Raw genomic sequence first — 25,306 nt, 5'->3', positions numbered from 1 at the left:
TTTTTTTTTTTTTTTTTTTTTTTTTACAGCCTGCTTCAAGGAGAAAGGTGGGAGAAGATCTGAATAACCTTCTTGCTTCGGTGTGTTTTTTTTCAATTTCCTTCAGCTTAAATATTCAGTATGCCAAGGTGTCATATTTTAGAGTAGCATTTCCTGCATCCATCACAGGCATATGTCATTTTAATTATGACACCTACAGAACAGGAACCATATTTTGTTATTCATGTGTTTACCAAGTCCTTAGCATTGCACCTGGCACACATAGCATTTCTCACACTTCATTGAGGTATAATTTATATGCAATAAACTGCATTCATTTAACATCTACAGTTGATGGTTTTGAGACTTGTGACTTTTGACACCAGAGTAACTGCCAATTGAAATACAGAGCATTTCCATTATTCAAAATTTCCTTCATTCCCCTTTGCAGTTATCTTCCCTGCTTCACCCCAGACCCATGAACTACTGGTGCCTGTCACTAGAGATTAGTTTGCAGTTTACGGAATTTTATTTAAGTAGAATCACATAGTATGTACTTCTTAAGATGTATCTGTGTTGCTGTACAGATACTTAGTTTGTTCCTTTTTATTGCTGAATGTTATTTCATTGTATGATTAATTTACTAATCTACCTGTTAATGAACAATAGGGTTGTTTATAGTTTTGAGCTATTGTGAATAAAGATGCTATGGTGATTCATGGACAAGTATTTGTATAGAAGTATGATTGCACTTATTTAGGCAAATACCCAGGAGTAAAATTCTGCATCAAATAGCTAGCATATGTTTAACTTATAAGTTGTCAAACCATTTTCAAGGTGGTTGTACCATTTTTCATTGCCACCAGTAATGTTTAAAAGTTCCTGTTGATCTACATCCTCCCCAGTCCACCATATCATCAGTCCTTATAATGTTAGCCATACTAGAGATTACACTGTAGTATCTCATAGTTTTAAAGTGAATTTCTCTGATGATAATGATGTTGAATGCTCAGCATGTTCAACATACATTCTACATATCTTTTTTTGGAGAAATGTCTCTCCAAGTGTTCAGTCCATTCTTTTTTTTTTTTTTTTTTTTTTTTTTTTTGGTACTGGGGATTGAATCCAGGAGCACTTAACCACTGAGCCACATCCCCCAACCCTTTTTATGTTTGTATTTAGAGACAGGGTCTCATTAAGTTGCTGAGGCTGGCTTTGAACTCATGATCCTCCTGCCTCAGCCTCCTGAGTTGCTGGGATTGCAGGCATACACCCTACAGCCAACTCAGTCCATTTTTAAAAATTGGATGTTTTACCTTTGTTTTATTGAGTTGTAGGAGTTCTTTATATATTCTAGATACAAGTCCTTTGGCTAATAGGAATTATTTATATATCCTAGATACAAATCCCTTGGCTAATATGTACAAAATGTTTTCTGTGAATGTCTTTTTCTTAATGGTGTCTCTTAATAGCAAAAGTTTTATTTTTTAATCCAAAGATCAATTTATTCTTTTTCTTTCTTCCCTTTTTCTTTTGGTACTGGGGCTTGAACCTAGAGGTGCTCTACCTCTGAGTAACATTTCTAGACCTTTTTTATTTTTTATTTTGAAATAGGATCTCACTAAGATGCTGAGGCTGACTTCGAATTTGCAATCCTCCTTCAGTCTCCTGAACTGCAGGGATTACAATCATATGCTACCATGCCCAATGAAATTAAATTTCTTTACCTGGTATTCTTGTCTTGCACAGAATTCATACATGTGATGCTCTGTGAAAGTTATACAACACGCATGTTCTATAACATCTCCATCTTTGTATTCTGATGTTTCCATTACCTGAAATGTCTTGCCCCTCATTTTGGAATAAATTTTCTCCCTCCATGAAACTTTTTGTCATCTTCTTAACCAGGACTATTGTGACTTTTCTAGACCTCCTAAGATATTCTTTTTTTTTTCTTATCATAGTAATGTAATAGCTTTCATGTATCTTTACTCTGTGTGAGACAGTGTGCTATCTCACATGCATTATCAGTTTTACTCATAGAAACAGTATATGTAGATATTATTTTGTTCCAAGTGACAGATGAAGAAATTAAGACATACAGAGATTAAGTAATGAGTCCAAGATCACACAATTACCATATTTCAGAGTTAAAATTTTAAGGTGTGTTTGGACCTGTTTGGCTACAGAGTCAGTGTTCTTAACAGTTATGTTGCTGTTCTCTCTCCAGATAGGACCTATGTTGCTTGCATCTCTCACAAACTCTGAGATGGTATTCAAGATCATCAATAATCCTATTTGCACATGGCTGCCTGGTATACTTGGAAAGATTGCTTGTGAGGCTCCAGAGACAGCAGAATTAAAAACCCTTAAACAGCAAAAAGAAAAGGTCTTTGAAGTCTCCTTGTAATTTCTGGTGAGAGTGCCCCAGACAGGATGGGAAGTAACTTTTCACTTTGCCTCCAGATACAAGTTCTTTGAATAATGTTTTGAGTTGGCACATCTGACATGACTAAAATTGTCTTCAATTTTAACCCTTGGGGAATTTGTTGAAACTTCTTTGTCAATGAGAACTACAAATAGGAAGAGCTAAACCACTTTTTGTTTCTTCTTCTTAAACATATAATTCGTGCCAGGCACAGTGGTACACACCTGTACTCCAGTGGCAGGGGAGGCTGAGATAGGAGGATTGTAAGTTCAAAGCCAGGCTCAGCAAACTTAGTGAGGCTCTAAGCAACTTAGAAAGACCCTGTTTCAAAATAAAATATTTAAAAATGGCTGGGGATCTGTCTCAGAGGTTAAGGACCTCCGGGTTCAATCCCCAGTACCAAAAAAAAAAAAAAAAAAAGTTATATACATACATATAAAATTTGTTCCAAATGATGAAAGTAACACTTGTGTATTTCAGATAATTTGGAAAAATGAAAAGCACAAAGAAGAAAATTCTCTTATAATTCTACTGCACTGAGATAACCATTATTAATTTTTGAATATTCTATTCTCATTTTTTTCTGTACACATACAGTCATGATATACATATTGGGAAAATATAATTGATAATGATAGAATTTATAAGCAATGTTACAACTGTATATGGTGAATACTTTGTTTTCCTGTAACATCATTTTAATAGCTGCATAGTATTACATCATAAATATAACCATAAATTATTTAACCCCACCCTTATTGTTTGGCATTTAAGTGGTTTCTCATCTTTCATATGTATCCACATGCTTGCATGTGCATGTTTACATTGTCTGTGATTATTTCCACAGGAGTGGGAAGATAGAGAGAAGCAAAATCTCTTAATGTTCCAAGTTGCATCTCACTCTGGTAGAGTCCTGCCAGTTAATATTTTCAGTGGAGCTAGGTTACCATTGATGACTAAAAGACTGGTAATCCCTTAGGGGCCAAATTCTGAAATGATTGGCAGAATTGCAGGGTAAGATCCCTTCAGTGGGAGAAAGAGAAGAGTAATGACTGCAGGTCATAAGGAAAAAGTCCCAACCAAGCATTTCAGTGTTCAGATCAGAGTGTCAACTTTGCCACATGCCACGCTGACTGATTTACACTCCCAAATTCATGGATTGACAACACAAAATATCTGTACTTTGAGTTCTTAATAGGAATGTTAGTTTTAACCCAGTTAATTAGCTATGTCATACCCTACCCCAGGTTAACCTATTTGTGGACAAAATTCATTTCTAATATCTATTTGTGAGCAGAATCTTCTTGATATCCACAGTGACTTCAAATTCAACAAATGTTTTATGAACGAATGAAATCAATATTGTCTTTATGCTTACCTCCTATAAAATAATAACTTCTTTAGGGAATTTAAAAGATCATGCTCTTGGAATTTAACACAAAAACTGAAAGACTTATGCATAGTGAGAACAGAATTCAACCAACTGAAACAACTTTAATAGGTTAGAGTTTCTGGGCAGAAACCTCTACCACAGGCTTACTAGTCCACATAAGTAAAAAGGCCTTGAAATCATCTTGTTCAAACCTGCATTTAGAATCTATACAATTGCCACACAGTTGTATAACTCAGTTTTATAATATACATGTCATTTAAAAGGAAAAGAAATCCCCATTCACATCAGCAAGAAAAACGTACTCTTTCAACAGTTGTGTTAAAACTTGATAACCAACTTCTTTTTTTTCCCCTCAAATTCCAATAAAATGTCACAAAATGGGTTAGAGTGAAAATACAACTTGTAAGGTATAAAGCCCCCCCCTCCTTCTTCCATTACAGGAATTTCCGAGCTCCCAACCACTTATCAATCTGCAATCCGCCTGCCTTTTCCGTTACAGCAATTTCCGGCCTTCCCACCACCTGTCAATCTACACTCTGCCCGCCTCTTAAGTTACAGGAATTTCCGGCTTACATTGTCGCCATCTTCCTGCCTCCCACTTCGTCCTAACATGCTATTGGTTCCTCCCAGCCCGGGAGATTCCAATATCTGGGAGAAGCCACGCGCCATCTTTCTCTTTCGCCCCTTCTTTTCTCACTGAGTGGACTGCATAAATAAAGTCCCTTGTGTGAGACCTCGTGTCTGCGGAGCGTTTTTCTGGGAGCTATGGGGAGCCACAACTGCCCCTAACATCTGGTGATGCATTTTTGCATTTTTTATTTTTCCTAACACACCTAAGGTTTTGTAGGTTCATAATTATTGTTTTGCTAATATCTTTATAAATAATCTGCAATCTCTAACACTCATAAATGTCATAATAATGAAAAGTAAATCATCCACAGACAGTATATTTGCATAAAATAAGGAATATTGTGTGAGGTAGAGGAAGGCCTTAAGAAGCTCCATAGTTCTCCCTCTAATGATTATAGGAGAGAAAAAGATATTATTTAGTCTCTGGTGCCTTTATTATGAAAATCCTGAGGGCACACACATCCCTGTGCAGTCAATGTCTCTTTGCCTGTGAATGATAAAGGAGGATGTCTTTTTTCCATTGTTGTAACAAACTATCTGAAACTGGGTAATTTATAAAAAAATAGAACTTTATTTAGTACATAGTCCAGGAGGCCAGGAAGTCCAAGAGTATCCAGTATTCAGTCAGCCTCTTAGGGGACTTCTTGCTATCTTATAACATTGTGGAAGACATCACATAGTGAGACAGAGCAAGCATGTGTCTGCTCTGGTCTGTCTTCCTCTTTTCATAAAGCTACCAGTCCCATCATGGAGGTCCCATCCTGATCTCCTTATCTAAACTGATTACTTATATACTTTCAAGGTAAAATCAGCTGGCACTGAGGATGCTCACTCCATAGGGTTCACTTAACACATCACACTCCAGTCTGCTTCAGCCCTTGCCCTGCCAACTATACTCATGGTAGGCATTTGAATTTGCCACCCTGCCACAAGTTAAGGAATAATATAATGGGCAAGTGGCCAGGACTAAAATGACCTCACTTGACCGTTAACTCCTTCTGGTGTGTCTGAAAGAGTTAGTGAATGACTGGAATGTATGTCACAATCTATAGGCACATATGATTTGCTGTAAAATATTTTTGCACTTTCATCTTTATTTTATTTCTAATTCAGGTGGTTTAGTTCTTCCTATTTTTTTTCTTCCTTATCTTGTTCATTGCAATTCTGGTGGGTACTTCCACCAGCAGAATTTCCAATGCTTGCCACATTCATTTCATAAAACAAGGGTAGTTATGGGCTTATCGGCACTGCATATCTGCACCTGGTTAGAACTGCAATTCTTCTTGCATTTGTCACATTAGAAAAGGTCAGTGGTGGTGTTCACAGATGGCCTCTTGGGTCATTCCTCAACTCCTTTAGCTTGTCAATGACCATTTCCTCTACTGTCATCTTTCCAATGAGCCTGCCCAAGATAGGTTGCTGATTCAGCTGACAGTACTTCATGCCCATGCTCTTGAGATCCTAGTAGATTTCGGATATCATCTTGTCACAGTTGACTACATAGTCCTTGTAGTCTTCACCCACCACTGTCTGTTGACAGCCTCTCCATGCACTCATCCTGAACAGAACCCCTTGTGAGAGAGCCACAGGAGGCCAGAAGGCAGATAAAGAGGCAAACATGGAGTCTGTATCTCTAACACTCATTAATATCATACTCATGAAAACTATACCAGAAGCCCTTCTGGGTGTTTGGGGGTTCTCTGCTATCTATTTGTTGCTGTTTGATAGTTCTGGAAGCTGCAAGCCTAAGATCAAGGTTCTGAATGGTCAATTCAGTTCATGGAAAGGGCTTTATTCCTAGCCATCTTCTTGCTGTCATCACATGGTGAAAAGAAGGAGCTTTCTACTACCTTACCAGAAACAATTTTAAGCAGCAGTATATAGGTTGACATGGTCTGATTTATTTCCTTAAATTATCAACTTATTTATGATTTGTACCAGAAAGTATGTTTTAACATATTAAGTGTCAGAGAATAAGAGAAGCAAAAAAAATGCAGATCTAAACTCCTAAATCCTGTGAAGGGGCCATGGTTCTTAAAGAATTTGCCTCTGCCTTCTTAGAAAAGTTATTAAGAACAGAGCATCAGAATATTTAATTTAGCCGTACATTCTCAAGAGTATCTGTAACATCTAATTATCAATACATGATTCAGAGTAAGACAGTATTGGGGCTAGCTGAAGCATGGAGGGGTGGATTGTAATTTGTCTATTTAAGAAGTTTGTGAGAATTGCAATGAAATGCAAGTGCAACTTCATGATTTATCATTACCTTTGAGATCTCAGTTAACACTGTTGGTGTTATCATTTCAAACTACTTATTAATTGTATATACCCCTAAATATATGCTCTTAAATTCATTGGCATTCTTTGGTATCACAGAACCTGTTTGTCCAGGTTCCTGGCAAAGAACTTCTAAAACACTTGGAATTTCCTGACTGATAAGGTGATCGGAGCATCTTTTGTTCTCAGGAAGCAACTCTTTGCTCCCAAATAGCTTCAGGATGAGCATTGGTAGCCAGAAAGACTAAGCCCTAATTAGAAGTTTAGAATTTCAGCTCCAACCCCCAGCCTCCAGTAAAGGGACAGGGGTTGGAAACTGGCCAATGATTTATCCAGTTGTGCCTACAAGATGAAACCGCCATAAAAAACCCTCAGCAGTGGAGTTTTGGAAGCTTCCAGGTTGGTGAACACATCAACCAGGAAGCCAGGAGGGTGATGTTCTCCAGCTCCCCGAGGACAGAAGCTCCTGCATTTGGGACCCCTCTGGACTTCACCTTAAGCACCTCTTCATTTGGCTGTTCTTTTATCCTTTATAATAAACTGGTAAACATAAGTGAAGTGCCTTTCTGAGTTCTGTGAGTCATTCTAGCAAATGATGGAACATAAGGAGGAAGTTGTGAGAACCCCAATTCATGGCTGGTTGGTCCAAAGTACCGGTGGCCCAGGACTTGCAAAATGGCATTTGAGGTGGGGTAGGTTTTATGGGACTGAGCCTTTTAACTTGTGGAATCTGATGCTAACTCCTGGTAGATAGTGTCAGAACTGAATTGAATTGTTGAATACCCAATCTGTGTCAGAGTTAGAGAAGTAGTGTTGGAAAAAAATATTGCATTTGGTGTCAAAAGGGGGGGGGGGAACCCACTCATACCTGTATGAGTCCACCGTTGATCATTAGTAATATTGATGAATTACTTTAAGCAGTCTCCTTTAATCCATGTTTCAATTTCTCTTACTCTATTGCTTTTCATGCAACCATTTTAATCTACTCTGCAAATATTGAAATCCCATTATGTGTCCAGCTCTGTCCTAGGATATAATTGTGATCAAAATCGGATACAAATGCCTGCTTTCATGAGCCTCCAGGTGGAAACAGACATCCATCAAAGAATCACATCTCCGGATTCATTTACAATTATGGTAAGTCCTATGGATCAGAGGTATGAGATGCTACTATTATTTTTATAGGAAAGATCATGAAACACTTTTCTGAGGAAGCCAAAGTCAGAAGTATAAGGGGTTAACTAGATGAAGATGTGGGAGTGCATCTTTCAAAGATTTCTGGGACTGAAGGTTCTTTTCGTCATCCTCTTATTTCTGTACCCTCCTCCTTCTGTTTTTTCCCACCACAATTTGACTTCCCTTAAGAGCCTCTTAGGAATATACTTAGAGCAGCCTCAGAAGAAAACACTTCAGATTAAAAGTATTAGATGTTCAATAAAGAAAGCCCTAATTTCTCACACTTGAGTACTGCTATCCTCAGTTTCCTTCTCTAGTGCCACACAGATCCCCAATTGGTACAGCTGGCATTCACCTAGCTGAGGCCCCTGTGATTATGAAAATAACAGAGCTATGAACTAAGACTGTTAGACCACAGAGAAGCAATTTACTTTGCTGATTGTAGTACAGGATGTCTTCACAGAGATTTAAAATAGGTTTTGAAGAATGGGACAGAAGGGGGGATTTCCAGTAGGATAGAACAGGACGCATAAAAGCACAGAGGGGCGACAGAACACTACATATTTGCAATAACCCTGGGTAGTTTAGAATTCCCAAAAAAGAAGTCAGGAAAAACATTATAGAAAGTCAATTTTAAGTCAGCTTTTCAGAAATACAAAGAACTAAACTTCAGTTAGTTCAAAAAGTCCCATGAGTAGAAATCTTCCTTAAAAAAAAAAAAAATTCCTGATAAATGAGTTGTTACTAGACATATTAATCTTAAGGTCTGCAGTTGTCAGAGGTTCCCAAAACTACAGTTTAATTTCCTGGGATGTGCTTATTTTCCTAACATGTCTTATTTGCATTCTTTCCCTTTTTTTAAAATATTTTTTTGGTTGTCAATGGACCTTTATTTTATTTACTTATATGTGGTACTGAGAATAGAACCCAGTGCCTCACACATGCTAGGCAAGTGCTCTACCACAGAGCCACAACCCCAGCCGCTTCCTCCATTTTTGATCAGCTTCCAACTGTTTTGCCTTTCACTTTTCTCCCCCCCCCCACATACCTTTCTCTTTTCTTGCTTAACATCTATGACAATCTTTGTCAAGTGATTTTCCTATTCTCCCAGACCATGATGTAACTAAGAGTTTAAGTATAGCTTTTTTTAGTTCTTTGTTTGACTTAAAAAGTAATTTATTATTTCCCCCCTCCCCTTTTCCCTCCCATCTTCCATCCCCTCTTTCCTCAACTCTACTAGCCTTCCTTTCACTCATCTCTTAATTCGTATTTGATTGGTTCTTAAAAAGTAATGTATATCGAAATGAAAGCTTTCCTTGAAATAGCATATGGCAAGACCTAGAGGAAACAATATTCAGCTTAATGAAAGACTTACCCATAGAATAATTCTTCCATAAGTACTTATCAATAGAGAAAAATATGCATAATATCTTTGATCAAACAAGCTGTACAATTCTCTATAGCCATATTATCAGGCAAATATTACTAAAGTGCCTCCATCCTCAATGGATAAAGGCAAACTTTTCTCTTTAAAAATTGAGAATGCTGTGGAATGTCTCTATTGCATGTGAAAAGAATAACATTTATTAGCATAATACCATGTCAGGCTCTGTGAAGTTGCAATCTGAATGCTATCTTGATTAATCAGCCATCAGGATACTCTAGTGGGGAGATGGTCTTACAATTTCAGCATAGTGAAAAACTTTAGAGAAGCTGAGGCTCAGAGAGTAGGTTAGTGGTTATTTAACTCATTAACAGCCAAGTGAGACTTGAGCCCAGTTTCCTGACCCTTAGTCCCTTGTTCTTTCTATTACATATTGCAATTCCCGTGACATCTGTCTTTTGATTACTTTTTTTTTAAATCTCTTTCTCTCTCCACCCCCTTCCGTTTTTCTCTGTTCTTAGAAAATTGGGTGTTTGAAATTATCCTCTCAACAACTTTTTTTGGTTATATGGCACTAGGAATTGAACCCAAGGCCTTGTACACACTAGGTAAATACTCTACCACTGAGCTACATCCCCAGTCCCTTCAACAAGTTAATTCAACATTTATCTAAACAATTATCAACTTTACCTATTAAACCTTAAATACTGTGCTTGGCATTTGGTTGGGTACAATAAGATAATTGAAATATAAGGAAGTATATGATAAGATCTTTGTAAATAGGTCTACAGGATTTCAGAGGTGGGTGGAGGGAGGTGGCCTGTGAATTAGACTCTTAAAGAATGGAAACGGTTTTCATAAAGAGATAAGGGAAAGAATTCTATGCGAAATCAAAGGCAATAATAAGGACACAGAGGAGGGGAGCATTGCAAGTTGGAGAGATGTCAAGTAGCATTGTTTGACTAACTGTTTGCATTAGAGGGAGAAATGAAGGACAACACATGTGAAATAGGCAGTAGGATAAGGGATCCTTCCTATTATCAAGACTAGTTTAGAAAAAATGCAGTATGGAAGCCCCAGTTCAATATCATGGAAGCTGTAGAGATGTCATTTAGAAACACCGGAAATGGGCAAAACTCAGCAATTCATTTGACAAAGGCTGATGCTAAGGTGAAGTAGGAGGAGTCAATAATCACAGTCCAAGACTTATTAGCATACTCCTACCTCTAGGGGGAGCTCGAGATTTCCATCCTTCATTCCAAGGAAAAAGATCTCTAAATTCAAGACAAAATGGAGATTTTAGAGAGGAAAAAAATGATTCTATGGGAGATTCTGTTGAAGGAATAAAGTGGTCAATAGAAATGAGCTGGGAGAACATTTTTCTTGTCACTAATATTAAACACTAAGGCCCCCTGGCTTTGGTTAACTCTTGTAATGTTTTATCTTTTCATCTCTTCCCTGTCTTGTAATTAGTTTCTAAGACATTCTTAAGTCAGAAGGACAGAAGTGTCTTTGGGAGGGTGGGTTTGTCTTTCTTGTCCAGGTTGAGTCCTGGGAAAAGAGACCCAACAGGATTTGGCCAAGCATGAGCTGGCAGTAAAGAAGGGCATTTGCCCAGTGTCCTTTGTACATTGTTGGGTGAGAAGCTTGTGCAGCCATACGCATGATTTGGGATCCTGGCCAGATTGTTTCCAGCTTCTAATTGTATGAGATAAGCATCTGATGTGGTCATATAAGGGACTAGAAAACAGGAAGCAGAAAGTCTATGGGCAGGATCCTTGCTGAGAGGGGGGGATCTTTGTAAAAGCTTTAGTTAGTGATAACCAATAGGCAGAGATGAAGACCTATTTCTAGCCCCAAAAATGTATCATTCACAGGCTGAGTCAATAAAGGCACATACCTGCACATTTGTGAAGCTCCATTCCTCAGGGTGAGAGTGGAATCTGGGCATGGCTGCTTTTCTGGAACTAGATCAATCCCACTAGCAGAAGTCTGAAATTTGATTCAAAGCCAAATGGGGACAGATATCTTCTCCACCAGACAAAGTCTGGGTTCCTGGACAGGATCAATCCTCACTTGATTTAGGAGTGAGGAACAGAATGCCAGAAACAAGGGCATGAATTCAGGATCCTGGAAAAATATTTATTCTTTTGAAGGAAACCTGTGAATGACATAGGGAAAAAAGACAACAACATCCTAAGTTCTTAGTTTCTCTACTCTACAGTGGTGCTTAGGCACAACTTTCTGGGAGGGCAGGTATCCCTGTACAAGCCTTAGATTTAGCCTAGCATATGGGTGTCAGAATGTCACAATATTAGTCTTACTTTTTTCTCTGCATACATTTGGGGAATATTTTTTAAATACCTTTATGTTCCAGTTATAGGAATCACATTATTATTCTCACATGCCATCAGATATTTTAATATGAAGGCCTGTGTTTGACACAAATAATTTCTTATTTTGACATTTATGTACTTCTATCTAATTTAATATTTATCTTTTAAATAACATTATAAACTCATAAATGATTAGTGTAGAATTTTTGAAAACACAAAAAAAGTAAAACAAAAATTAACCATAATTATACCATATATTAACATCTTAATACATGCACTTTCACTGTTTTTTAACTTTGTGTGTATACTTTAAAACAAAAAATATATCAAAACTTTATGTTCTCTTTTGTAGTTATTTTCCACTTAGTAATCTATTTATAGAACTATTTTAATGTCACTATATGCACTACATCACAGTGTTTTTCTCTATTTCTCTCTCTCTCTCTCTCTCTCTCTCTCTCTCTCTCTCTCTCTCTCTCTCTCTCTGTCTCTTGCTTTTCGTTTTTGTTTTTATTTTTTAATAATACTAGAAATTGAACCCAGGACTCCCTGTGCTTTTTATTTTTATTTTTAATTTTGAGACAGTGTCTGGCTAAGTTGCCCATATTGACCTCAAACTTGAAATCCTCTTACCTCAGCCTCCATAGCAGCTAGGATATGAGGTGTGTGCCACCAAGACCTGCTTACAATTTTTTTCTCTGTAATATACATTTTTATTTGGGCCGGGAGAGGGGGGGTACCAGGGATTGAACTCAGGGGCACTTGACCACTGAGCCACATCCCCAGCCCTATTTTGTATTTTATTTAGAGACAGGGTCTCAATGAGTTTCTTAGCACCTTGCCATTGCTGAGGCTGGCTTTGAACTCTCCATCCTCCTGTCTCAGCCTCCTGAGCCACTGGGATTATGGATGTGTGCCACCGTGCCTGGCTCTCTGTAATATTTTTTAGTATACAAGTATTACCTGTGCATTTTTTTGTGCTTAGAAAGTGGAGAAAATTTGTACAGAAGGAAATGAGTCATCTAAAATCTTAACATTCAGAGATTAATTACTTTTTGCTATCTTAGTCAATTTCCTGACAGTTTTTAAAATTTTCTTACAAGCAAATACATGTATTCTATCACAGAAATATTTTAGTCTTTTTTCTTTGCTTATAATAAATAAAAAATTTTGTTGTTTCTTTGAGTAAGAATCTAATATGCTCATATATATTTTAAATTAAATTCAGAAAAGTATAAAAGAAGGCAAAATTACCCCCAAATCTGCCATTCAAAGGCAATACTTATTAAAATTTTAGTAATTTTTCTTTGTCCTTACTGATAACTGATATGTTATTTCACTTAATTTTCACAACATCCCTAAGGGGTAGATACTACTATTATTCTGAATTCACAGATAAGAAACTAAGGCTTAGGTGAGTTACATAATGTACCCAAGCTTCCACACCCAATAAGTGAGTACCAGTCTGTCGGATGCTGAATGTCTGATTTGACCCATTATTTGATAGTGCCACTCACATTTGTGTACATGAGCTCATTTGACACAGGTAGTCTTGTGTCAAATTACTCTTTGTAATTTGATAATATATTGCAGAGATCCATGAATTATAAAATATTTCATTACCATTTTAACAGCTTTATAGTATTTCATTCTATGGTGTCTTAACCTTCATTTAATCGATCTCCTATGTTTATATTATTTTCAGTTACTTTCTATTAAAAAATTAAGGATGCAATAAAAATTGTTGTACACTGCTAATTTGTCTGGATTGTTTTCTGAAATCCAGAATAGTAACCTAATTGTTTACTATTTTATGCAGAAATGTCAATTAAATGTCGGTACACATTTTGAGGTTTTTGATGTATATTGACAAATTGCCCTGTGAAAAGTCATAGTCATTTATACACCCTCTAAATAAGTAAGTCTTGGCATTCTTCTTTATTTCTCTGATTATTATTTGAATTGAGTGTTATTTGAATTATTTCTGAATGTCTATATTTCTTCTTTTGTGAATCCCATGTTCATATTCATTGACTATTTTTCTATTAGAATATTTGCCTACACCTCAGAAAACTTGGAATGGACCCACCATTTGACCCAGCTGTCCCACTCCTTGGTTTATACCCACAGGACTAAAAATCAACATACCACAGTAAAGCAGCCACATCAATGTTCATAGCTCCTCAATTCACAATAGCTAGATTGTGGAACCAACATAAATGCCCTTCAATTGAATGGATAAAGAAACTGTGATATATATATATATATATCACAGTTTTTATATATATATATATATATATATATAATGGAATATTAATGGAATATTACTCAGCCATAAAGAAGAATAAAATTATGGCATTTGCTGGTAAATGGATGGAGTTGGAAAATATGCTAAGTGAAATAAGCCAAGCCCAAAAATCCAAAGGTCAAATATTTTATCTGATAAGTGGATGATGATACATAATGAGGTGGGGGAGGCTGGCGGGCAAGAGGAGAATGGAGGAACTTTATATTGTGTAGAGAGAAATGGGGCAGGAGCCAGTGGGGGAAGGAAAGATAGTGGACTGAGACAGACATTATTACCCTATGTACATGTATAATTACTCGAATGGTGTGAATCTACATTATGTACAACCATAGAAATGAAAAGTTTTACCCCATTTGTGTACAATGAATCAAAATGCAGTCTGTAAAAATAAAAAAAAAAATTTAAAGAATATTTGCCTACATATTTATCAGAGATACCTACCCTTGGAGTGTCTTATTTTTAAAACTGTATTTTCTTAATTTTCTTGCTGTTTATATTATAACTTTTTCGATTAAAAACATTTAATGTATTGATATTGTTTTTTTCTTTTTCTTTTCTTTCTTTCTTTTTTTTTTTTTTTTTTTTGGTATTGGTACAGGGTATTAAACCCAGGGGCACTTTACCACAGAACTACATTCCCAGCCCATTTGATTTTTGATTATGAGACAGGGACTTGCTAAGTTGCTTAGGACCTCACTCAATTGCTGAAGCTGGCCTCAAATTTGCAATCCTTTTGCCATAGCCTCCCAACTTGCTGGGATAACAGGCAATGTTATTTCACTTTAATTCACTGCCATAAAATTTTCATAATTTCTATTCTACCATTTTATGCACAATTTCATTGTGAGAGTCTCAGATTTATGAATAATATTCTGTTGGAGAAAAATGGCAACTGACTATATATGTAAGGGTTAGTCTATTTTCCCTTTCTTAATAAATCTTATTATTTTTGAACTGCTTTAGGTGTGCAGAAAAATTTAAGACAGTACAAAGAGTTCCTGTATATCACCTCACCTCCATCCCCACCCCAATTTCCCTTATTAACATCTTGCATCATTATGGTACACTTGTTATAATTGCCAAGCCAATATCTATATGCTATTATTAGCTAAAGACCATATTTACTTACATAAGGGTTCACTCTTTGTAATGTATTCTAGGAGCTTTGACAATTGCATAATGACATGTATCCACAATTATAGTGTATTGTATAATCGTTTCACTGTCCTGAAACAATCCTGTGCTCTATCTATTTATCCCTCCTTCTTTCCCAACCCCTGGTAGCCACTAACCATTTCACTATCTTCATAGTTTTGCCTTTTGGGAATGTTTTATGGTAGGAATCATACATAAGTAGCCTTTCAAGTTGGCTTCTTTTACTTATTAATATGCATTTAAGATTCTTCCATGTCTCTTATAGTTTAATAACTCATCTGTTTTTATTGATAAATAATATATCATTGTCAGGATGTACTGTGGCTTAATTATCCATTCACCTACTGAAAGACATCTTGGTTGTTTCCAAATTTTGTCAAGTAAGAATAAAGCTCTATAAACATTTGCATGAAGGTTTCAACTCATTTGGGTAAATATCAACGAGTGTAATGTTGGAGCATATGATTTGCTTTGTAATTTGATTATAATTTATGGATACTTCTTTCCTACTTCATCAATCTGTTTGTCTAATACTATGAGAACTAATCTCTTGATAGAAGTATTCTCTGGATTCACAGAAGATGAAAGCTGAACAAATACCATAGAATAATGGAAAGTCTGGAGAATTCAAGGTAATGAAGCCATTACTTTTTTTCTCTTCTGTTCTAAGAAAGCTTATAAGGTCATGGGTAAGGTGACTTATTGCTAAATCTGAGACAGTTGGTCACCCTATGACTAATCCCAGTGATGTGATTCTAGATTGCACTGCATAAGGTCCGGCATCTCTGAAAAACCCTCAATCCTGGGCAAAGAGAAGGATCTTGGATCACTTTCTTCTGTGTACTTATATTGACTCTCTCTATAGGGTTTGGATCAGAGCAGTGATCCTAATAAATTTAGGGAAGATTTATATGGTAGTGGTATGCAGGAGGACTGGAATGGAGTGAAAGCTATAATCAGGGAAACTCAACTTACACAAGGTGGTAGAGGCCTCAACCACTTTAGAAGTGGAAAGGAAGGTGGAAAGATTTAGAGAGTAAGCTCAGGAACACTGACTTTTTTCTTTTGGGTAACTGTTGTTTTGAAGTTCACTAATAACCCCTTAACCACATTTTTAGCAGCCTTTTTAATCATCTTGTTTTCATTTCTACAATTCATTCCACATTATTAAAAAAAAAAAAAAAAAGTCTGGCACAGTGTTAAAAAACAAAATAAGCCAGGTGAGTGACACATGCCTATAGTCCCAGCAGCTCAGAAGGCTGAGGCAGGAAGATCACAGTAGAATAGAGGTCACCTGAGACCAGGAGGGGAGGAGGGAGGGTGTAGTGTGAGCATTGATAATAAATACCAAAACACAATTAGAGGGGAGAAGTAGTTGTGCTAATTGTACATTTTGAAACAACTACGGGAGAACAGTTAGAAGGTTCCCAGCACATAGAAATGATAATGTTTGAGAATATGGAAGTGCTAACCAGCCAGATCATTACACATTTTATACATGTACTGAATTACAGCATTATAACCCATAAAAAGTACAAATATTATATCATTTAATTTTATCTCACAGAAGTTGAGATTAGAATGGTGGTTGTCAGAGGCCGGGGACAGTAGGGTGGGGGAGAGATGGGGGAAGTTTGATCAGTGGTTACTAAGTTACAGTTAGGAGCAAGAAGTTCTGGACTGCTGTTGCACAGTAAGGTGACTATAGATAACAATTACATATTGTACATTTCAAAAAGCTAGAAGAAAGGATTTTGCAAGTTTTCAAAAAAAGAATTGATAAATATTTGAGGAATAAGTATGTTTAACTTGATTTAAACATTATACAATGCATACATGTATTGAACATTACATGGTACACATAAATATGTACAACTTTTATGTTTTGTGTCTCAGTATGGGACTGAGATGTAACTTAGTGGCAGAGTACTTGCCTAATATGTGTGTGGCCATGGGTTTGATCTCCAGCACTAAAAAATTAATTAATTAAAAGAATTAAAAGAATAAAATAATTTTTATCATATTTTTTCATCCTAGGTACAGTGCTCCTCTCTTCTTTCTCCCCTGTGTCCTAATGTCCTGTCATTCATTGCAGACAATCTCAGTACCCATGTGAAGATGATTCAATGCCCTGAGTTCCCATTTCCATTACTTCCCAACACCAATGAGTGCCCTTTGTCATCATCTTACTTAAGCTACTGAGTCCTCCCTGAGGACTTTGACTGCACCCACAATAGCTCCACCCCTTAAACTATGTCAGATCATAGACTCCTCTGATCATCCTGTTCTCTTACTCCTCTGCCTTTCACTATAACCTCATCAAGAATGGCAGTCCCTGGTCCCTACATTTCTCCTCAATCCATCAGCCTCCTGGCTCCACAACTCTCTCAATGTCACCTAAAGATATGCCAATGATCCAAACATGTTAAATGGCTATGGCTCTTTCTAAGGATATAGAGAAAGTGATGAAAACTTTTCTTTTAGTGCCTTGGAAAACTTTTCAGGTTTTTCAAAGTCTTATGGGCATCGTTATGCAGAACATCATTGTACTTAAGCTTTCAGAAGTATGGTTAATTAATGAGAGAGTTGATTGAGAGACTACAAAGCATACTATCTTTTACTGTACTTTCTTTCCTTTAAGAGAAAGAATATCCCAAAGGTCTAAGACTACTAAAGAACTTTTGGAATTGGTCATATGCTGCCATCAGCAAAATGATTTCCTTTCCTGGAAAAGAGATGAAGGAGGGAGAGGTCTATCAGAGTCACTTGGAATTAACACTTGCAATTAAACTTAGTGAAAGGTAGTGGAAATGTCCTGGGAGTGGTTGTATATTAGTTTCCTGGAGATACTGTAACAAATGTCCATGATCTAGTGGCTTAAAACCATAGAAGTATATTTTCGTATAGTTCTGGTGGCCAGAAGTTCATATCAGCAACACTTGTCTGAAATCAAGGTGTCAGCAATGCTACTCACTCGTCAGAGGATAAAGGGGAGAATCTGTTCCTTGCCTTGACCAGTTTCTGGTGGCTTTTAACATTCTTGGACTTGTGACTGCATCACTCCTGCGATCTTCAGTACAAGCATATTCAAATCTTGTTGCTCCCTCTTCACATCACCTTCTTCTCTTCAGCATGAGCAAGGTGAAGAGCATTCAAAAAATAGGTGCTTTGGTGGCATAGGCAATTTTCAGCTTTCCCAGCCCATTTGTTTATTAGTGTCAGTTATTGATTATATTCTACCAGTTGAACTCTTTAATACTTTTTTAATTGGCCTATAAAAAGGTTGGGCCAGACCAGTTGCAGTGATGTACCCCTGTAATCCCAGAGGCTCAGGAGGCTGAGGTTGGAGGATCACAAGTTCAAAGCCAGCCTGAGCAATTTAGTGAGGCTCTAAGCAACTTAGCGAGACCCTGTCTCTAAATAAAATATAAAAAGGGTTGGGGATGTGGCTTAGTGGTTGAGTGCCCCTGGGTTTAATCCCTAGTACCAAATTAAAAAAAAAAAAAAAAAAAAAGAGGTTGGACCAGATCTGCCAACCTCTTCATGTTCTCAAGAATGTGAGAGGGGAAGTAAGCTAGAAGTTACAATAAATTTTAAACACGAGTCTGCCAAATGTAATTGTTCATGTGCACAGTCTTCTGGACCTGAGTGTAATTCAGAGATGGCCTTCTAAGAGGAAAGGTCTGAATTGATGAGTATAAAATGTTGGATGTGGGTGGTGACAGTCACTTCAGGCACCTGTACCCACCAAAGGCAACCAGAGTGGAATATCAAGCTCTTAGTTCAAAGATCTTCAGAGATGACCAAGCTGGAGTTCCCCAGCTATATAACAAGAGAAACCTCAAAGAAAAAGAAAGGGGCACATATTGTGGGTGACACCAAGGCTTTACCCAGCCCTCCCCACTGTACTGGGAATTCCCTACAGAAAGAGGCCCTGCTTAGAGAGTGAGCCCTGTGGGCTGTGCTCTCACTGCCCTGAGAAATGCTCAACTAATTTCTGATTAAGATGGAGAAAGCTTCCATGGCTCAGTGACATGTTGGGACATTCCAGCCCTGAAGTCAGGAGGAGGCGAGCTGGGCATGGTGGCACACACCTGTAATCCCAGCTCCTGGAGAGGTCGAAGCAAAAGTTCAAGGACCACCTGAGCAATTTAGTGAGATCCTGTCTCAAAATAAAAAGGGCTGGAACATAGCTCAGTGGCAGAATGTCCCTGGATTCCATCCTCTGTACTCCCTTACTCAAAAAAAAGAAAAAAAAAAAAAAAAAAAAAAGCAGGGGAGCTGAAAGTCCGTAGGAGGGAAGAGGAGGACAGCATGTGAGACCCTGAGCATCACAGCAGTTTAAAAACTTGACCAGGTATTAGATACCAGAGTAAGGAGAGGAAAGGGTCGGTCCTCTTTGCCAGTTCTCGATTCCCTTCTCAGTCCACTTTTGCACCCTTAACTTGCATTGTATGTTAACTTGGATTGTATTTAGTATTATGTAATACTAAATAATTCCAATGAGAAAATATGACAGTGCTTTATAGTTTTAGAGGCATAATAATAATAAAGAACAGCATTTATTGAGTTAGTATATGTCTACATCTATATATAGTAACTATGTAGACATTGTTGACATTATATAGACATTGAGTTACTATAGATTATTACTTATATCCTTCTCATCTAATCCTCATCAATTCTGTGACTTATCTTTTATTATTCTTGTTTTACTGAAAATCGGGGGTTAGGGAATCACAATTAGGAAACTTGTCTACCGAGTCAGGATTTGAGCACGTCTAGCTCCAAAGCCCAAACTCTTAATCATTTTTCTATAGGGCCTTGCCAAATAATACCTGTTCGTTTGTTTGTTTGTTTGTTTTACAGGGCTGGGGATCCAACTCAGAGCCTCATGAAGGTTAGGTAAGTGGTCTACCACTGAACTACATCCCCAACCCTGAAGTATTTATGTTTAACCTCACTAAATGTGTGTAGAACATGAAAGCACCCAGAAAACCACTCCGGACGTGGGAACTCACACAAGAGATTTTATGAAGCAGACAGGCAGAGTGTCGGCCTGCTGGGTGGGGTGCGGGGGGTGGGGGAAGAGGGAGACAGAGACAGAGACAGAGAGTGAGGAGGAGAGAGAGAAAATGGTGGAGCCATTCTTAAGTGGTAGAATTCCGCAGGCTAATAACAATGAACCGATGGCTGGTGAAGAGGTTTGCTGGTTAACAATCTGGGTTGTAAAATGGTGAGTGTGGGGTGGGTAGAATATTGGCGGCAGCAAAATAGCAGATCTGATGCCAATAGAACACAGATGCCATCAGAACTCATATTTGATTAAAACAACAACAAAAATAACAAGCCAATACATAATGGATGAGAATAAATCAATGCAAGGTTATTTTAAAGAAGAAAAATGGTAACCAGGCCAAAGTGAGGATGTTGGTCCCCAAGTCCTCCCTTCCCAGGAAGGGTCTTAGGGTGCCCTACCTCATCCCAGGTCTAAATGAATTGCCTAAAGTGCCATCTCTCAATTTCATATCTCACAGACTGCTGTTTTCCTACTGTTGCTCCCAGTGATACTCCCTAGACTTGGGATTTGACAACACCCAGTCAAGTCTTGTTATCCTTTCTTCAACATGTTCCCCTGCTTGCTGAGACGTCTCACCCTGAAACGATGGTCTGGGGGTGGTCCTGGGCAGACAGAGTTATAACTGCTGATCCCCCAATATACTGATCCTGCTCTTGGGCTTTCATAGCCCTCCTACAGTTAAATTGTTATTAAGCTCATTTCCTAAGTTTCTTAAAGAACATTGTTAAGGAAACTTACTTCCAGCCTCCATTAGAGAACATTTGAGCTTTGCTACTCTGTGTCTGACTAAAGAGAAATCCTGATTGTTGATGGTCAACAACCATCCCAGGATTGAGAGAGCACATCCAATGCCTTTCCCATCTTGAGCAGAGTCCTACCTAGGTCATGTCCTGGACTTTAGGGATAAAGTCTCTCCTCTGTACCATCCCCTGCTTCCCCCATATCCTTCTTCCAACTCCCCAAAGAGTACAGTCAAGATTTTGTACACTTAGAACCCTGGCACCTGCCTCCAACATGCTAATAGATAAGAAAGGGATCCAAGAGAAGGGGTTAAAGAGCATTCTTCAAGGAGAAGGAGTCCAAGGAAATCATTCTATACAGATTCTAGAATTTTGTGTCTGTGTGCATCACTCTTCTGGCCCTATAGACCAATTAGAGACCTGGGACCAGCCAGTGCTGCTGTGTGGTGGTGCCTCCGGGGAATATTTGCATGTACTGTACAGAACTTTCACATAACTCTCTCATTTCTGAAATGGGTACACTAGTTAGTTCTCCGTCCAGTTCTACAGTCCTACCCCCATGTCTACACATGATATATGTGACTACTTGGATAAATTTCTCAAGACCTTTTGCATAGGCCTAGTAATTTTGGAATCTAATTTTGAATTTGATCCTGGTTTACTTTCTGGTTGTCAATTCAGTATTATTCTACCCAAGCTGGTTGTTTACCCTGATCAGACTAAACAGATCATTGCTAACACCCTAGGTTATGCTGTTTAGAAGTAACAGGAGATTCAGTTGAGAGAATGGTTTTAAAATACTCAAACAGAACTTGTTAAAATAAAAGGCCCACCTGAGGTATTAAAAAACTGCCATTTCACTGAAACCAACATTTCACTTCATGCTCATAGACTACATCATAAGCTATATTTCCAAGACAACTGAATTAGTAGTGAAAATTAGTAGTGAGAAGTTGGTCAAGTTTCTGCAGTTATCTTCAGCCTAACCTGCTAGTTCAAAGTGACCATTTTGATGTCGCGTACCATCTGAGCTCAGTTTGTTGAATGGTCACTTTTTAACCCTGCAGACATGGCCTTGCTCATGAATTCAATAGGCATTTACTAACAACCTCCTTAGCATTAAAAAAGGGTTTTTGAGCTAATCCAAGAGGAAATACAGTATGAGGAAGAAGGCCTGCGCTTTTAAAGAATACAAAAGTAGACTTGAATCCTAATGCCTCTACCCATGAGCCACATGATCTTGAACCTTGCACCTTCTAAGTGTCCATTTCCTTATCTGTAAAAGATAATGATGGGAAGGTGAAGATTATGTTCAAGACCGAAGTGAGAACTAAAAAGTAATTGATATGGGATAGATCAGACATATAAAGTACCAAGCAGGGGCTGGGGTTGTGACTCAGTGGTAGAGCGCTTGCCTAGCATGTGTGAGGCACTGGGTTCAATCATTGGCACCATATAAAATAAATAAATAAACAAATAAATAAGTAAATAAAATAAAGGTTAAAAAAAATAAAGTACCAAGCATATGGTTGGTATTTACTTGGTACAAACCTTCCTTCTCTAAAAGAAGGAGGAGGAGTATGACAGAAGATGAAGCCAGGCAGGGTGGCACATGCCTGTAATCATGGAGGCTGAGGCAGGATTCAAGGTCAACCTGGGCAACTTAGTGACATTCTATCTCAAAATTAAAAATAAAAAGGGCTGGGGATGTAGTTCAGTGGTTAAATGCCCCTGAGTTTGATCCCTAGTACCAAAAATAAAAATAAAAACAATTAAAAAAGGAGAAATCATTTCATATTACTTTGAGAAAAATATATAAATACAGTGCCTGGTATATAATAGAAACTCAATAAATTCTTGTCACATAAAAGGCTAAGTTTGGGATATTTCAAAACAGGGTTACAGCACATAAACAAAGAACAAGTCACCACTTAAAACATGATTCACAAGTGCAGTTGAGAGGCTAGTTTACCTCCAAATATCTACTCTTACTTGGCTTGAAATTCCTATTATTAAGATTATAATATAGGTACCATCATTCATTCACTCAATACACATGTATATCTGTTGGAGGGTTACAAATACTAAGTCATGTGTCCCTCTCCTGAGAAGGCTTATAATTTATAGAAGAAACAACATGAAGGCAAAATGGTTACTATTCTGTGGGTTAACTGCATTGATGGACAGGAGTAAGCATTTCCCTCATGTTCTGTTTGTTATGCAGAACATGCATAAATTTTATTCATAAATGGGTCCTTTAACCCTCTTCTACTTGTGCAATGGCAAAAATTGTACCGATAAATGCAAATGCCTTAGGCTTAGGCTTTATGCTTTTCCTTTCCCTGGAATGCTCTTCAACTGCTCATCCTTCAGCAGACAATTTAAACCTCAAACATGAAGCTCTCCCAGCACCTCCATAGTCCTATCTCCTTTCTTCCCCCAACACATTCTCAATCTTGCCTATTCGGTAAAATACTGAAGAAATTTTTGAAATTTTATATACCTGAGTCCCGTTCAGATTTCCTAAATGAGGTGCAACATAAACAATTGTAGTTGTCAAAACTTCACAAGTGATTTTAATTCTTGGGATAAGAGTCACTGATCTTAGCACTTGGTATAACATAAGAAAAATATGAATTACTCAAGTGTGAGGATTATACCTCTTCCATTTTGTTTCTTCAGTCCATAGCATTTGTAAGCTTTTTGTAAAAGTTGGCTGAATATATTGGATGAATTGGCAAGCATATAGAGCTGGAAATATATGATGTAGCAGGGGAAATTTTAATGAGTGACTCATTCTAGGTAGGCAGGATATGACTGATATGGCTGGGTGGCATTGAATGAAAGAGATGGGTCCAGAAGAGGAAGCCTAGAGTGAGCCTATTGAGATCTCAGGAGCATTGAAAAGAAAGAAGTGGATGTCAAAGACTAACTTGGCCTAATCCCTTGACCTATAGTTGCTTCCCAGTTAGAATGGGATGACATTTGAATAATCTTCTAGTCAGAACTGAGAAACACACATTGTATCAGGTACTTTCAGTGGGAAATGAGATAGATGCTGACCTCAGATATATGGGTTTTAAAAAATATTTTATTAGTGTATTATAGTTATACATTGGGTAGTTTTGTTGTTGTTTTTTGTTTCTGTCACACCAAGCAATTCTCCAACTCTCTGAACACCAACTGTGTGTCTAACAATTCAAGTCTGATGATAATTACCTATAGATAGCATCAGACGTTTAGGTGTGAGGCTCAGTCCCATAAGATAACCTTTGATGCAGATGCCAGTCACGATATTAGATTGCCCCTACTTCTCCATTCTCCTCTAGTTTTATTATGGTATAACTGACAAATAAAAGTTGTGTATATTTACAGTATAAGGTAAAGATTTTCATATTTGTAGATATCTTGAAATTATTAAATCTATCTAATTAGCATATCCATTCACCACACATATTTATGTATGTGATGAGAATATACTGCCTTAGAAATTTAAATATATAATACAGTATCATTAACTGTAGTCACCATGCTATATAATAGGACTCCAGAATTTATTCATCCTAGTTACCTGAAACTGTAGTTTTTGACCAATATCTCCACATTTCTCTCCCTTACCCTCCACTGGAACCCCCATTTTGCTCTTTGCTTCTATGAGTTCAATCTTTTAAGTTTCCACATGTAAGCAAGATTTTGTAGAATTTGTTTTTCTGTGCTTGGCTTATTTCACTTAGCATAATATCCTCCAAGTTCATCCATATTGTCACAAATGACAGAATTTTCTTCTTTTTTAAGGTTGAATAATATTCCAGTGTGTATGTGTGTGTGTTTCATATTTTCTAAATCCATTCATCTGTCAATAGACACTTAAGTTGATTCCATATCTTGGCTGCTATAAATAATGTTGTAATGAACACAGAAGTGCAGGTATCTCTTTGCATACCAATTTCATTTCTTCTGAATATATACCCAGAAGTGGGATTGCTAGATTATAAAGTAGTTCTATTTTTAATTTTTGAGGCACCTCCATACTGTTTTTCATAATGGCTGCACCAGTTTATATTCTCACCAACAGTATATGAAGGTTTCCTTTTCTTTGCATCCCTACCAACACTAACTTTCTTTTGTCTTATTTATAACAGATATTCTAACCCGTATGAGGTAATATCACGCTTGTAGTTTTAACTTTGCATTTCCTTGATGATGAGTAATGTTGAGCATTTAAAAAATATACCTGTTGACCATTTGTATTTCTTCTTTGGAGAGATGTCTATTGAGGTTCTTTTCCATTTTTAAATCAGCTTATTTGTTTATTGCTGTTGAGCTGGTTGAGTTTTTTGCATATTTTGAGTATTAAGCCCTTATCGAATATACAGTTTTCAAATAATTATTCCATTTTGTAGATTGTTTCTTGTCT

The 25,306-nt window shown here is 37.3% G+C and overlaps 1 protein-coding gene across 1 annotated transcript in view; it reads right to left on the bottom strand.

The window, feature by feature from the left end:
• EED (embryonic ectoderm development) overlaps positions 1-11,401 on the bottom strand; it is a 51,434-nt gene extending 40,033 nt beyond the window's left edge. Inside the window, exon 1 of the mRNA XM_079105610.1 lies at positions 11,171-11,401. Within this exon, the coding sequence (XP_078961736.1) occupies positions 11,171-11,221 (51 nt within the window). The 5' untranslated portion in view covers positions 11,222-11,401. The remainder of the gene's footprint in view (positions 1-11,170) is intronic.
• Between the last annotated feature and the right edge of the window lie 13,905 nt (positions 11,402-25,306).

The sequence above is a fragment of the Sciurus vulgaris genome (assembly GCF_902686455.1).
Source record: "Sciurus vulgaris genome assembly, chromosome: 11".
Classification (NCBI taxonomy): domain Eukaryota; kingdom Metazoa; phylum Chordata; class Mammalia; order Rodentia; family Sciuridae; genus Sciurus; species Sciurus vulgaris.
This window is presented reverse-complemented; position numbering and strand designations above follow the sequence as displayed.